Genomic DNA, 15,645 nt, shown 5'->3' on the forward strand with positions numbered 1-15,645 from the left:
TCAGCGTCCTGAAATTATTCTGCCAATTATTTCACCTTTCAGCCCGAAAAAACGGTAAGCCTGTAGCCTTGGAGTTTTCTCAAAATGTGAGATGATGATTCCGAATTTTGTTGGAGGAGTTTTCTATGATATTCCTTCGTATTTTGGTCTCAGGAATCCAAATCTGCAAGCGGAATAATTTCATCTATGAAATTGATCGAGTTATCGCCAAATAATCGATGGAAAAAGTAAAAAATCGAGGATATACCGTTGGGATTTGACGCCAGATCAATTTGATCGACGGCGTCGTGTTCGTCGCGCATTTTCACGTAGGATCAGCGTCCTGAAATTATTCTGCCAATTATTTCACCTTTCAGCCCGAAAAAACGGTAAGCCTGTAGCCTTGGAGTTTTCTCAAAATGTGAGATGATGATTCCGAATTTTGTTGGAGGAGTTTTCTATGATATTCCTTCGTATTTTGGTCTCAGGAATCCAAATCTGCAAGCGGAATAATTTCATCTATGAAATTGATCGAGTTATCGCCAAATAATCGATGGAAAAAGTAAAAAATCAAGGATATCTCGATGGGCACTCAAGCTACGTACACCAAATGTGTTGGCCGGCATAATAGAATGATTGCAAGACATTGAGCTCTCATGAGATCTACTAAATTTTATGCAGGCATTTAGGATTCCGTGGTTATAATTCTTTCAGTTTAGGCCTCCGAGTCTTGAGCTGATTGGGATTTCATATCCTAAGGAAGAAAAGAAATATTTTCGATATTATTTCCAACCGATGGCATATCTCGAACTTTCAGAGGGGTTCAAAAATAGGGCCACCATGGTTTGTGGAATGACTGCATTCCTTGAGTAGACACATGTGCGACGTAGGATGATTTTTTGCACTCAAACTCGCTGTGTCGTTTTCAAAAGTAGAGCAACAATATGCTTGCGGCGGGCTGCTGGGCCTTGCCTGGCGAATCACCGACACCGACTCTCCGCCAAGGTACACAGAGGTGTAATAATAACATCTGACACATACCGCAAAAACTTTGTCATTCCAGCTTTGCATTATTCCTTGGGACAAATACAGTTCAACCTAGAAGAATGAAACGAATAACAGTGAATAACTCGTTCGGTATTCATTCAAAAAAACAACCAAGTATGATGTTGCTTATCTCTCGATTGAATCCAATGTTCTACCCATCAGTCTAGCCCCTCTGCTCTTGATAATTCACTTTCATTCTCATACTCCGAAATGATGACATTTACTTCCAGTAGTATTCACTGCCAGAACAGATAAATATGGAATAAGTAAGCACTATGCAGACGCTGTCACTGACCTAACCTCAACGTCGTTCATACAAATAAAGCACACCGCATGCCGAATGTTGGAAAATCGTACCTTTACTAATCGTAAAATGAAGTATCAGCACGCATAGGAATCTCAGCAGTTGCAATCGTCTGGGTGCTGTCATATAATTATCAGCGTACAGGTTAACCATTCGGAAGATCATGTGATATACTCGCAGTGCCATCCCGTTGATTCTCAAATTATTTCTACAAACAAATCAATTATTATTTTATACGCTGAACCATAATACAAGACTCACCCGATGCACTTCTGTATAAATAATCTTTATTCATCCGATCATACTATCAATTAACTCGTTTAAATTAACATCGGCTGTGCTGTATGCACCAGTTTGACTCATGTTGAATCCGGTGGCGCGTCTGATTCCGAAATTAAGGGACTATGCGCAAACGTTAGTAACTCCTCGAAATAGACAGCAAACGGTTCTAAGCTCCGCCCACCAGGGTACTTTTTGTCGGCTTTCTATTGGTCGCCCGGCGCCATCATGCTTTTCGGCGACGTCCTATTGGTTCTCAACCGCTCTGCCAATGGGACGTCGCCAAAAAGCATGATGGCGCCGGGCGACCAATAGAAAGCCGCCAAAAAGTACCGTGGTGGGCGGAGCTTAGAACCGTCCGCTGTCTATTTCGAGGAGTTACTAACGTTTGCGTATAGTTCCCTGATCCCCTGGCTCCTCGCTTATCATATTCTCCTGATACCAAAATTCATTTTTCGACGTCCAGATTTTGCCCCGGCGACTCGAAACTCGGCCATATCTGGGATTTTGCCCGACATCGAACCTCACGGCCAAGACTTATTACGACTTTATTGCGAGACTTTTTGTCCGGAATTCAAGGGAAATTGGAAATATAACATGTTTTGTTATTAAATATTGTATAAATGTATGGAATCGATAAATAAAACATTTCTCCACTGATGTATTATTTTCCGATGAGGTGAACAAGGCGGCGGTTATTCATATACTCTAACGTTATATTGTTAAATATTATACCGTTATTTTGGTATTATTCGCGAGTCCTTTTTCTTTTCACGAGCAGTTGTATCTGTATCAATATTATTCTGCGCCCGATTTCGTGTTGATTGAATAACACGGAAAAATAATAAATGATAAATGATTAATCAAGGGTCGATTTGAGGGGGCTTTTCGGTGAGGATTGGAAGTGAATTCTAACACGTTATTGGGAGTGTTATTCATTAAATAGAAAAATGCATGTTCTCTCACAACAGATTTTTTCTGAAGGGTTTATCACGCTAGATTCATGTAATTCGATCTCAAGAATCCGAATCTGCAAGCAAAATAATTCCATCTCTGAAATTGATTGAGTTATCGCCAATTAATTAATCGAATTAGTGCAAAATCAAGGATATCTCGATAGGATTTGATGTCAGCTCAATTTGGTTGACGGCTTCACGTTCGTTACGCAATTTCACGAAGGAAAAGTGTCCCGGAATTATTCCGGCAAATACTTCACCTTCAAGCCCAAAAAAACGGTAAGTCTATAGCCTCAGAGCTTTCTCAAAATTTGAGATGAAGATACAGATTTTTTCTGAAGGGTTTATCACGCTAGTTTCATGTAATTCGATCTCAGGAATCCGAATCTGCAAGCAAAATAATTCCATCTCTGAAATTGATTGAGTTATCGCCAATTAATCGATCGAAAAGAAGATTAATCGAGGATGTCTCGTTGGGTTTTCATGCCAGCTCAATATGATCGAAAGCGTTGTGTTCGTTACGCAATTTTGTGTAGGAAGATCGTCCTGAAATTATTCTGGCAAATACTTCACTTTTTGGCCCAAAAAAACGGTAAGCCTATAGCCTTCGGTCAACGCATCTCCGATTTAAGGCGGGTCACCTAAAGTCAAGGGGCAAGAAACCTGGAAAAATGGTTCGCCTAAATTCCGTGGTGAAAATTTCTGCGTAACGGCCCTGCTTGTCACTCACGTGTAGAGACCCTTACGTGTAACTTGCCTTGCATATCACTACAGTGGTTAGAAGAGATGCGGTAATCGAAAAAATAATTTAAAAAATTGGAAAGACTCAGGAAAAATTTCGAAACGATGGTCAGTTCATTCGTACCTAATACAAAGTAATATCAACTATTTTTCTATTACCTGATAAATTAGATCATCTCTCATGCGCAGTAGAGTCATCTACACGCTCTAGTTATCATCGCTTAGTATAGATATCAGCGGCACATCCAGTGAGATGGCGTAGCCCGGTGAGAATTTTTAGAAGAGGTCGAGACTCTACCATCTCTTCGACGGCTGACCGTACGCAAATCTTCGGTCGTTGTTCAAGAATTTACAATAAAAATTAAAAGTCTCACTGAACGCCGGAGAAACGGATAATTGTCACCATTCGAACATACACGTCGTCTGAGTTTGCAACACACGTTTTACTCGACTAATAGTCGACGCATTTGCCGAAAATTCGACGGAAATCAGTCGCAATTTTTCGGGAATTGAATACTAACCGCGAAAATCGCCATGCCCGCAGCGCAATATGGCTGATATTAGGAAAAATAGCGCGCGTCGGCATCCGGGATAGTGTTGCACAGAGAAAACACGAGCACCCCGACAACAGCACGGCTCGTTGATCTTAATCGTCGTGCAAAGTGTTGCGGCGAAACATACTTTGGACTCCATGGTAGATAGTTGTGCCGCCTTTATGTGTACCTCGCGAGTTCACCGCGAATAACACGGTCGTTTAGATAAAATAATACAGATATGTCAGACCACAGCGACGCATTTGATCATCCGAAAAGTACGTTGCTCGAGGATGAAGAAATGCCGACTTTTATGAGCGTGTCGAGCAAGGAGAGCCTGCCGTTCAATGACACTAACGTCCACCAATTGCCCATTCACAACAATTCGAACCCGCTCGACAATAACGAAAACAGCAACGATTATCAGGCACAAAGTCGCAGCCCGACTACAGAGGAACGCGAAGACGAGGGCAACGAGGACAACGAGGACAATGAAGAGAGCAGCGTCTACGTATTGTCCTCCGGAGATGAAGCCGACGACAGAGATCCATCGCCAAATTCCTTCGACGAGGAGGTCGACGAGGAAGAGGAGGACGAAGAAGATGACGACGAAGAGGATATCGATGGTGAAATCATACAGACTTCTTTTTTTCCTTGCTCCGGTGTATATCTTTTGTTTTGTCTCACCTTGTGTTGACTACCGATGACCAGTTGAGCGACGATTGTTCTTCTGGCCCACCTGGCTTGTTATCTGTTATTTTACCCCATCTGTACGATACATCGAAAACTCATCCATACTTATTTCACTACAGATATAGACGAAATGGATCCAGAAAACGAAGAAGTGGATGCAGCCGAAGATCAGCTGGAAGATTTTTCCGATGAAGACAACGAGAGAGACGACGTTATGTCCGACGACATGGCACTGAGATCGGACAAACCAAAATTGATACTGCAACGGAAACGCAGTCTTTCTTTGCAGGATTTGTCGGATTGCTCCGCGATTTTTCCTCGCCGTAAGCCTTACGTTACCGGGGGCATTAAATACAGAGGTGTGCAAAGCAAGGTCAGACGTTACATTCAAGATCTGAAAGACATGGGTAGAAGGTCTGCGGACAAACGGTTGAAATCTAACGAGGAAATTAACCAAAACGAAGAATGCCAGATTCAAGGTTAATAGAAATTCTTCGGGCTTACATCTTTTTAGGTTTATTATGTATTCATTGTGTCATTAATTGCAGTTTGCCAAGACGGGGATGAAACCGAGGTTTCCCATCATCCTAAAGGGCGTAGGAGTATCAAAGGCTACGCTGTACAAGCGTTGAAAGACTTGGAAATCCGAGAGGAGCTTATTCGAGAAGACAGCAATTTCATTTCGGAGAATGCCGATCATTGTAATATGAGACCGAACAACAATGTTCAAACAAAGGCAAAAACTGTGACTGTTGACCAACCGCATCGATACAATAATCTGAGTCATGAAATTAAATTGGAAATTGAGGTAAAAAAATCTAAAAAGCTAAATTTGAACGGCGAACTAGGCAACGACGACTGTTCGAATAATCTCAAAACACCCGAGGATCTAACCGTGAACTACACCATGAACGGCGATGTGCAAGGTCAGAATATTTTGGATGTTCGTTCGATCGGGTATGACGAATACATGCGTGGCAGCTCGAATCACAACTACAAATATTCTCCGGAACCTGATAAAGTAACGGGGAAAAACGACACGACTATAGGAAAAAATAGAAACTCAAATTCTACCGTATCGGGGGTGGCCACGATGGTCGTTACAAATGTAGACCATAATGAACCGCCCAATCGACATCCCAAAAATCTTCAGAGCGAGGAAGTAATTCCTATGGAAATAGTCGAGCACCGCGACGATCCAAAAGCGGTCGCAGAAGCAGCGACGAGAGAACAAATTTACAATGAAACCCTCGAAGAGATGAGTCTGATCAAAGCTCAGCTGAATCAGAAGACCACACAATGTAAAGAGATAAGAGAAGCCTATCAAAAAACTTTATCCGAAAATTTTGAGTTGAAACAAGAATTGGAAGATTTGAAAAAGTCTCTCTCCAAAATGTCCTCGAAGAAACAAAGTCCAGAGCTCGTCACTGTGGCAATTCAGACCGATCGTATCCTGAGCCCTGCCCAGACGACGCAGCAAATCGCACCTGCGGACAGTTGTGTGAATCCTAAAATTTCCAGTAGTACCATAGCCTCCGCTATCAGTTACAACGACCAATGGACGGAGAGTGCAGACAGCTTGCCTACATCCAACGGATCAATGCGACCACTGCCTAACCTCACCCCTCTGTCTGTCGCTGACGACAGTTTCATAGGAGTTCCTTCGACCCCTTTGCGAACGCCACGCCAGCCTTCTCACGCTTTCCAAACCTCTTCGAAGATAATAAAAATGCTGTCCAGTATCACCCAGCGAAAGTCTAAAGTCGATGGCAACATAAAAGGGCAAGACGAGTCCACGAATATTTTTGACAAAGTCCTAGGTTCTTCCCCCGCAGTTTCCAGTTGTAATTCACCGTTGAACCACAGAATCTCTAACAAAAGAAAGGCTTCGGACATGCCAGAAAATGCCAACGTTCTTCAACCTCCTAAAATTCCCCACACAACCGGCGGATTCCACAGACCGAACAGGAGATCGAGATCTGAATTCGCACACCCGGGAAACCACGTCAAACCGAACTCCCAATCCACCGCCCAACAGTCTTCGGACGTTAATGGAACACAGGAGAATTTAGAAGACTCCCAGAAAGAAGAGGAACCTCGAGAAGATTTAGACAATGGAGTGAAGTGCTTTACGTATCGTGAAGATGAAAATAGTCCGCAAACGAGTTTCTTAATTCAAGCAGAAAATGAAAATAAAAATGCAGAACGCGACGAAGATTCAAAACGTCCCTCATCTGTGGTAGTCAGAGAGTGCGGACCCTATCTACTCGGAAACGTGGAAGTGAGGATGACCGAAATCAATGGAACCATCAACATTTGGGGCAAAGAGGTACGGGCCGTACGTGCATTGATAAAAAATATCTTGAGATTTCTTTTAATTTTTATTCCACCACATAATTTTTCTGCTTAATCTACAGGTGAATCAGGAAACTATCATACAAGACGAACGCAGAGAAGAGACTGACATGGACGATGAAGCGAACGAGAAAGATCCTTGCGAATGTTTACACAAAACACCCAACCTCAGAATTCCCCTGTGTTGTTCGACGAATCGAAAGTCGAAAATACCACCTCTGAGAATGGACGAGTCTGAATTTTGTAAGAATTTCAATTCTCCGTCGACCAGCCAACCCAGAGAGTCACCAGCAGCTGCGGACAACTTCAGACAATGTCAACATTTGGGAAATTTTATGAACTCCGTAGAAAGTATTCGTAACCCTAAAGATTGCGAGTCGCACATCCACTCTCGCAGCGCTTTCAAATGCAGAAGATCGTCCAACTTCTGCGAAGAGGAGTTCCAGGTGGAGCCTCCTAGAAATCCGAACCTGAACAAATGTGGCTGTGATTGGGAGCATGAAGGTTGTTGTTCGATTTCGTGCGGAAGGGTTTCGAGGCATTGTCACGAGGATGATTGCGCATTAGGCACAACGAATCGAAGAGAGAACGGGACATGTTCGCGTTGGAATACGTTGAAAAGCAACGGGCATTCAAAGACTGATGGGAACTGCGCGAGAAACCAAACTCTCCGCTTTCCTTCTCGCTGCGAGGGAAAAAACTCGACCTGTTCGCACGCCCCACGGAGGCACTCCTTTGCAGACGACGACGACGACGAGGTTTTCAAGAAGCCTTCGACCTCGAACACGAGGATGAGTGGGAGCTACTGCAGGTCACGAAGCCTTTCGTGCAACGACCATTCGGACGACCCTTTGCTACCCCATCATTTGCACGACACGTCAGAGGTAGTTATTTCTCAGACCGAGTAAAAAGTGCTTCTCAAACGAAATTCTATTTAAGGTTTTAAAACGGCGTCGTTCGAGCGGGAAACGGGTGCGGGGCATCCTCATGGATTTTTTGAGAGGTTGTGGCGACTGCCGAGCTGTTAATGGTACGCCCAACAAAGTTTCACCTGGTGTCGTACCCCAAGTAAGAGTCAGACCTGCCACCCCGCCATGTGCTGCTCCCCTGAACCAGGCCCAACAAAGGACAGCGAGCTACGGATCGACGAACAACAGGTGGGTAACGAATGTTGGGGGGGGTTAGATGAAACGACTTTTGAAAAATTTATAACCTGAAATAGGTGCGTACACACGGAACGCTGTGCGACCTGTGCTCGGCGGATAGAAATGGCGACAGAAATTGAAAATCAGTTGGAAATATTCGGAGCAGAGATGGAAAGGCTCCGCTCGAGATCGCAGGCGGTACTTGGAATGCTGAATACCTTGCACTCCGCGGATACGAATTGAAAGAGTCACGAATATTTTATTCCCGCTTTCCTGTTCGCTAGCCTTAAGTTTGTCATTCACTTGTCGTCGGTCCTCGGTTCGTAAGTACACACAGATTTTATCCAGGGTATCGGAGCGAGGCGTGAAGTCTTTGGATTACTTTTCAGTTCCCAGCTATGAATCATTTTCTTTCATTTTTCGTGGATATGCGATCTGCACCGTTACATGGATATGATAATCCAATGAATATTCGTGAAGAAACAAATATTATATATACCCACATAGAGTGTACAAATGCAAATAATTCATTCATTTCGGAATTAATTATTCATTATTTACCGTACTACTGCTAAATGTTGTTAGTTTTTTTTTTTTGTGTTCTTTCTTTCTACTTTTTTGCTCACTCTGAAATTTTAATCGCTATCATTTACGTTCACTTGTATTAAACATTCCATTTGAAAAAGGATAAAATTTTTTTTTAAATAACTTACGATGGCGAAGAAAAAGCATCCGACAAAACTGTGCGTGAGCTAGGTTGATTTCAAATTTCGTTTATGCTGTCTAAAAAAGAGACCTTTCTGATGTACCTAATTATAGCTGTAATTTGTCGTTTTAAAGATGAATAACTTGATTACATGAATAGTAATAAAAGAAAAAAAAAAATCATAACATAGTATCTCTCATTTAAATGGCAGTGATAATAGTTGATAAATACCTGTTTGGATAAATAATAAAAAAATGATAAAAATAAGAAAAATCGAATGATTATCCTATTGAAAATTTAAAACAGAGACACGAACTATAAAATATATGCTCGATTTATTAAATAAAGTACATACGCATCTGTATTAAAATTTCATTGTTATCAGTTCTCGTATAATAGTTTTGCCATTGCTTTTCCATGACATAAAATGACAGGTGCTTGTCAAGGACGTATCAAAAATTAATTCACGATTCACTGGTTTCGGATTTTACAATTTTTTTTTAAAACTTTTACATAAACCTTTTGCCCTTTTTTTGTTTATTTTTCTTTTCTTTCTACGAGAAAGGTTATCACGCGACGTCAATTATCATACTAAACGAATAGAATGGAGATTTTTTTTTTTTTTTTCACCGTGTGTTATAGATCTGGAATCGAAGATGAAGGGTTCTTTGAATTTACGGTGTAATCGGTGTGATATCGTTGCGATTGCAAGAAAATATATATATATAACAAAATATATGAAAAAAAAAGAATTAAAGACTCGCTGGAATTATGTTTGACGTTAAAAAACTTCTGTAATGATACTTGTTATCAATAGTTGCAGTCGCAAGAATCGTAGCCTTGACCTTGACCGGTTTCACCTGATAGTAATGGCGGAGTCTCCCCTTGACCTTGTCCCTGGCTTTGACCTCCTCGAAAGATGTTACTATAGGAATTTTTTAAATAATTTACATGGCCCTGCAGCGATCTTATGCGACCTTGAGCATGTTCGAAAGCCTCGTTCAAATTATTGATCTGTCCTTGCATCTTTTGACGGATCTGTACGATAGTGAAAAATGATTGCATTTTATGATTTTGCTCAAAATGAGTTGGGTGAAATTTAAATAACACGGATATCGAGTCACCTCGTCACGATCCTTCTGAGCTGCCCTGGCCGTTGCTCTGCACTGTGCCAACTGTCTTTCCAGTTCTGCAATTTGACCCTGCATCGACCTTCTCACAGTTTCACATCTCTCTTTCGTTCTCGCCACTTGCCTCGCAGAGTCTTCGCGTACCTGTACAATTTTGCATCGACACATGAATCTAATGAGCTGAACTTTATTCAGGTCCCGCAATTACTTGGTCCAGCATGGTAGTCAACTGCGTCACTTCGTGCATTTTCTCATCGATGCGTTTCTGCATCTGGGCAACGTGCTCTTCGAACCTTGCCATCGCATTCTTCATTCTCTCATTCTCATTTCTCATTTCTGCACTGCGCCTCTCCAGCTCATCCCATCTCGCAGCCATCGAAGCCTTCTCGTCCTGTTCCACCATGCAACGTTCGTTATCAATTCCAAATCATTAACAGAACGTACATAAATTCATCGATACGCCCTCTAATTTACTTGTAAAGTCTGATTTTCGGATCGCAGTATGTCCATCTGGTTTTGAAGAGTCCCAACTTTGTCTTTGTACGCCAGTAACTCGCGCGATAAATCCTCGCAGTTTCGTTCAGCTAAGAGACGCATCTGCTGAGCTTCTTGTAATTTAACTTGCGTCTGCTTCAGCAAATCAGGCAGCGGGGCGAGCTCGGATAACTTTTCTTGAAATTGGTTCTGTCGAGAGTAAGATTGGTTAGGATTCACCGATGAAAGGAATTCACCCACTCGTTATGCGATCTACCTTGACTCTTCCAATTTCCAGAGTAACATTTTCGTTCATCCTGGCATTGTCCATCTCCATCAGATCCAGCTGTCTCCGTTGTTCTTCGACTTGCTGCTGGGCCTGTGGTCGTAAAGTGTTTTTGACAGTGAAACACGGTAAATTTTCTAAGAATCAGGGTTAAAATTCGTACCACCAGATACTTGTTGCGATAATCCTCCAGTTGACTGGCTTGATCTTGAAGTAGAGACCTCAATTCTTCCAGTTCGTCTTGAGCCTCCCGAAATCTTTGCTTGGCCACGAGCAACGCTTGTTCTTGTTCCACAAGTTGTTCTTTACTTCCTATTTTTCGGATGAAAAATTTGTTATAGAACATTTCACAGTTTTCGACAGTACGATTCAACCAAAATCTGACCTGCTAATTTATTTTTTTCGCTCTCGCAAGCCTTCAAGCGTTCCTCCAGGTCTATGAGCTTGTTTTCCGCCCTCTCCTTGTCCTCTTTCGCGTCCCTGGCTTCCTGCTTGGTTTTTTCTGACTCGGTTCTCAAGACAGAAACTTCGCATAATTTGCTCTTGTAATCATCTTGCAATCTGGCGTACTGTTCTCTCAGATCGCGAAGTTGCTGCTGTGGACAGTTGCTCGCTCCCTTGAGTCAATGGGGTTCCGAATTATAGAAAAATTAAATCTGTCTAGCAATAAGTAGCTTAAACTTTTTCTTTCTCAATCTTACCATTGGCGCGTTGGTGCAAGGACCACCGCACGAGGGAATTTGTTGAGGGTTCATCTATGCATAACCAGAATCGGCCGTTTATTTTATCTTGAAATTTTAAAAAGTCTGGAATCTTAAGGAACACAAAAAGCACGTGCCCACACTACACTGTACATAATTTGCGGTGAACTAGTGTACGTTCCTTTCGTCACTAATTGTATACAGATATTTATATGAAATAATCATATTTTCAAATCGAATACTTCTTTTTCCCCTTCAAAAATTACGTACAGAATAATGTCAGCGGTCATTCTAATCAGATAATAGTACAATCTCTTTGCTATGTAAAATATGTTTATTTCATACAAAATTACTCTGGCAGGTGACATTTTTTTTTTTTTTTTTTTTCTCTTTTTTCGTTTTCGCTTTTTTGTAATAACTGAATTAAGAGATGTGTATTTTTTGGCCCTGATCACAAGTAGTCGTTACAATAAAAATTGCAGTAATCGCTGTCGTCGGTTATTCGAGGAGAGGATCGATCGATCAAATTTTTATACAAAGTTTGATCGTTGTCGAAATTGTGCTTCGTCGATCGATATTCATTGCAGTTGGACAATTGTAAAGATACCTTGGAAAGCGAACTAGCTGGGGGTATATTTTTCATTTGGGGAAATTGTTGGGACTGTTGCGGAGGAGAACATGAACAGGGGGCGCAGGGTCCGGTGCACTTTAAAAGTTTCCTCTGTTGCTCGAGCTGCTGTCTTTCGCGCTGGACGTTCGCGAGTTCCATCTGCATGTTGCGGACCTCCGACTCCATGCTCCCCAACTGTTGTTCCTACAACACGATGCGATTGATCGTTGAAAAAACACTTGGAATACAAGGAAATGACGAAATTTCAACAAAACGAAAATACTCACAAGCTGTTTGGTGTTGTTTCCATAAATTGTTAGTTTATTCTCTAGCTCCGCAGGACATGCACCTCTCGCAGGGGTGGGCGGCACCTGATTGGCTGCGGGACTCCTGCAACACATCTCTTCGCTGAGAGCACCCGACGTTGAATTTCCACAACAACCCCCGCCGGCTAGCCTCGGAGAACCTGCAACTTTCACGGCAAGCCTGTGTGCAAAATTATACAATATGCTAAAAATTTAATCACAGAAACATTCTCATTGCTCAGGTGTCCGGGACAGGGTATTCGAACCGAGCTCATAAAATGTTCTATTGTCACTTTCCAACGTATAGCTTACCGTTGCTACTATAACTGCCGGTGACCCTGGAAGAGTCGTTGACTAAAAAGAAGAAAAAAGTAGACGTGCAATTACAGGAAGAATACAATGATGCAAAATATGATCGTAAGTTGAGACACCAAAGGTATGTATACCGCAAACTGTTTTATTGTTGTTCGTTGCATATGTATCTCCACGTTCTTGCTGCAGGCAACACTTGCAAGCGCAGGAATTGTCGTCTTCTTGTGAAAAACTTCGGCTGTGACTGTAAGGGCGGACGGTGGTAGGTGGCAGAGGCAATGGCGATTGACAGGGCGAACCGATGCGTTGATTGAGACAAACCAGCTGTCGAGTCAATTCAGAATTCTCCTTGACTACTATTCGCATCTCAGCCTGCAAGCCGCAAACTTTTCGCTGCAGGCTGTCGACTGCGTTGTCCTTTTCCAAGAGGGCCTCCTCCAACTTGTACCTTTTTAATAAATAGCTGTCAGGCCTGACTCATATTCAACACATCCACAAATGCACCGATATCACGATTTTAGGGTTTACGATCGAACAGATATTACCTACAAAAGAATCAAACTGTCTCCATTAATGAAAAAAACTGTAACTAGATCACCAAGCAAATAGTCGTTTCTTTTTTTTTATGCTCATCTTTTGGTTCCGATTGGTCGTTCTTTTCTTTTCTTTGGTGCGTTTTTTTTCACAACAATCGTCTGCGCTTGTTTGCTAGCCTCAAATACTACAAAACGGTCGGAACTCATTCCGAACAAATTATGGGTCGAATCAGAATGACAGAACGTACCTGCCCCCTTCTAGCTGTGCATTTTCCTTGACCAGTTTTTCTTGCATGTTCAATGATTCGTTCAATTTTCCAGTTAAATTTTGGAAACACTTCTTTTTGCCCGTCCGCTCGCTGTCCGCAACTACGATTTTTGGAATATTCTCTTCCGTGTTACCGCAGACGATCACCCTCGGTAGCCTGGAGGATTATTCGGCGTGTGTAAAACACTCGAATAATCTAGTTAATAAAGTTTTCACTTACTTGTCTTCGGGGTATTCGGTTTGCGGGATGTCAAACTGCTCTCCTTTCCCTTTTGTCGCATTTTTTCCATCCTGTATTTTTATGGATTTAATGAGTACGAGATCTGTTTAATTTTGACAGGTGAAAGCCGTACCGAAACACGTTTCCCATGGGGATATGGGAGCATTTCAAACATTTTGGCAAAAGTTTGACTCGAGGGATCGGCCAGACCCAACTGTCGTTGCAATTTTCTAGTTATTTTTTCAAACTCTCCCAGCTTGGACATAACGCTTTCTTGCTTTTCCTTTATTTTCAACGTGTCCTCCTCCGTCAGATCTTGTTTCTTGGGACAAAAAGAGATATTTTTAGACCCTGCACCGCCATGGAACATTCAAGTCGACTCGGGATTTACATTGGTCAGTTCTGTCAGCTCTCTTTTCAACTGCTCTATTTCTGCTGCAATCGTTGTGCACCTTTTGTCTGCTTCTTTCATTTCAGTCATGACTGCGGTGTCGGTCAGAGGTATGGAACTCATGATGGACTCCCGATGACCTCCTGATTTCAACGGCACTCCTGTGTAATGAAAGGGAAAGATGCATGGGCGAGTCATAAATCTCTAGTACGATAAAACAGGGGTAATCAGAGTGAATACCTTCCCCCATCCCTGGTGGCATGGAATGAGGCGGAGGTCCATTTTCGTCATCTTCGGTACCATTAGCAACACTTCCTTCGTTGTCAGCCATACTGTGAAAAACACTACGATTATCACCGATCTTATGATTTGTCAACTTGCACTGTTTCAGAGCTGCCGACCTGGAAAATTCTGCAGTTTCGCTTCTATTGTACTCTTGTACAAAAGTCTCTTCGATTATCTCTCCTAGGCAACCAAATTTTTCAAGCTCATCTGTACTGCTGTCGTCTAGCTACATTTGGAAATGAGTGGTTTAGGTACATTATACCTGAGGGGAGAAAATTAATTTGACAAGATAAGTTTTATTATCATACCTGAAGGATGTGTGGCTCCGAATAACCGTCTCGAGATTTAGAATTACTTGTTGGATAATGCGGCGATCTCGGACTCTTGGAATTTATCGAAGAATCAGGTGTATCGCCCTGCTCCCCTTGATACAGTGGGTGTAAAGGTATCGACTCTTGCAAACGCAGAGGTTTTTTCACGTCAAACAATGATTCCAGCGAGCCAAATAATTCTCTGCTTAATGCGGTCTCATTACAGATTTCACCATTTCTGACATGTACTTGCGACGCATTTCTCTTTATACATCTCTTTTTCGCGTCGTGTAAACTCCTTCTTTTTCCTGTTACTAGTTCAGCTGTTCGCTGGCATGTTTCTTTTGGTAAATTTCTAGACAACGATTGTGCCTGATTCCACGAACACGGCCTACGTTTCTAGAAAATTCAATAGGATTTCATTGGGAATGGCACTGGCCTCCTGAAAATGCTCTAATAAAGTAGTATTGAATTTGTAAAAATTAATAACGAATACATGAATTTAATAAACCACAGCTCTTTAGGAACAAGGATGGCAAATAAGGAAAGTTAGTGATAAGCATCATTAGATATCATTTTACCTTCATGTTTTTACCTTCGAAACAACACTATCCTTGACTGTAGTTCGCCGATAGTTTCCTAACTACTACTGGTATGAATATTTTCTAGAAATGTCAATTGCTGGACGTGTGTTGTTATCAAATTGCGATAGCCAATTTGAGATATGTTAACAACGTCTTTTTACTATCTTTTTCTTTTTAAAGGCTGCAAAATAGAATAAGTAACAATACGTTACATAATTACATGATTGACTCGAGTAAATTGAAAACGAATCGTCCAATATTCACCTAAAAAAATCTCCAATTTCTCAAAGGCACAAACATAAAACGACTTTTTTGAATACCGCAACAATACAAATAAATGAAATAACTTTTTTGTATCTAAGGTATTCTATTTTCTTTTCTCCATGAAAAAAAAAAGAGAGATCGTGACTCTGATCACAAAAGATTATTATTTCGCGACTTGAACATGCAGACAGCCTTGCCTGAAACCGTCTCCAGCTCAGAAAAGCCTCGAA

At 41.8% G+C, this 15,645-nt stretch overlaps 2 protein-coding genes and 2 long non-coding RNA genes across 7 annotated transcripts; 2 read left to right on the top strand and 2 right to left on the bottom strand.

The window, feature by feature from the left end:
- Positions 1-417: 417 nt before the first annotated feature.
- LOC110117019 lies at positions 418-3,590 on the bottom strand. 3 transcript variants are annotated; one of them, XR_007279821.1, is made up of 5 exons: positions 3,466-3,590; positions 1,384-1,538; positions 819-1,265; positions 585-733; positions 418-477 (listed from the first exon to the last, which is right to left on the bottom strand). It is a non-coding gene; the product is annotated as an uncharacterized LOC110117019 (long non-coding RNA). The 3 variants fall into 3 exon arrangements; XR_007279820.1 differs by lacking the exon at positions 3,466-3,590 and adding an exon at positions 1,636-1,765; XR_002305704.2 differs by lacking the exon at positions 3,466-3,590 and adding an exon at positions 1,592-1,751.
- LOC105686728 lies at positions 3,493-8,920 on the top strand. 2 transcript variants are annotated; one of them, XM_020852509.2, is made up of 7 exons: positions 3,494-4,000; positions 4,088-4,465; positions 4,652-5,011; positions 5,081-6,861; positions 6,950-7,771; positions 7,827-8,044; positions 8,110-8,920. In XM_020852509.2, exons 2-7 carry the CDS (start codon positions 4,141-4,143, stop codon positions 8,273-8,275), a joined length of 3,672 nt encoding a protein of 1,223 aa, XP_020708168.2. In that variant the 5' UTR covers positions 3,494-4,000; positions 4,088-4,140; the 3' UTR covers positions 8,276-8,920. The 2 variants fall into 2 exon arrangements, with proteins under 2 accessions (XP_012257250.2, XP_020708168.2); XM_012401827.3 differs by having other exon boundaries at positions 3,493-4,465.
- A 136-nt stretch (positions 8,921-9,056) lies between these two features.
- Positions 9,057-15,616, bottom strand: LOC105686751 (myosin heavy chain, non-muscle). Its single transcript, XM_020852508.3, has 21 exons — positions 15,416-15,616; positions 15,149-15,332; positions 14,565-14,966; positions 14,373-14,482; positions 14,212-14,303; positions 13,972-14,132; positions 13,714-13,902; positions 13,581-13,651; positions 13,341-13,517; positions 12,691-13,004; positions 12,557-12,598; positions 12,227-12,411; positions 11,937-12,143; positions 11,330-11,383; positions 11,014-11,245; positions 10,792-10,940; positions 10,620-10,721; positions 10,343-10,552; positions 10,077-10,259; positions 9,863-10,012; positions 9,057-9,776 (listed from the first exon to the last, which is right to left on the bottom strand). Exons 2-21 carry the CDS (start codon positions 15,152-15,154, stop codon positions 9,549-9,551), a joined length of 3,264 nt encoding a protein of 1,087 aa, XP_020708167.2. The 5' UTR covers positions 15,155-15,332; positions 15,416-15,616; the 3' UTR covers positions 9,057-9,548.
- Positions 13,837-14,706, top strand: LOC125502017. Its single transcript, XR_007279823.1, has 3 exons — positions 13,837-13,975; positions 14,058-14,267; positions 14,363-14,706. It is a non-coding gene; the product is annotated as an uncharacterized LOC125502017 (long non-coding RNA).
- Positions 15,617-15,645: the final 29 nt, after the last annotated feature.

This window comes from Athalia rosae, chromosome 8 (assembly GCF_917208135.1).
Source record: "Athalia rosae chromosome 8, iyAthRosa1.1, whole genome shotgun sequence".
Classification (NCBI taxonomy): domain Eukaryota; kingdom Metazoa; phylum Arthropoda; class Insecta; order Hymenoptera; family Athaliidae; genus Athalia; species Athalia rosae.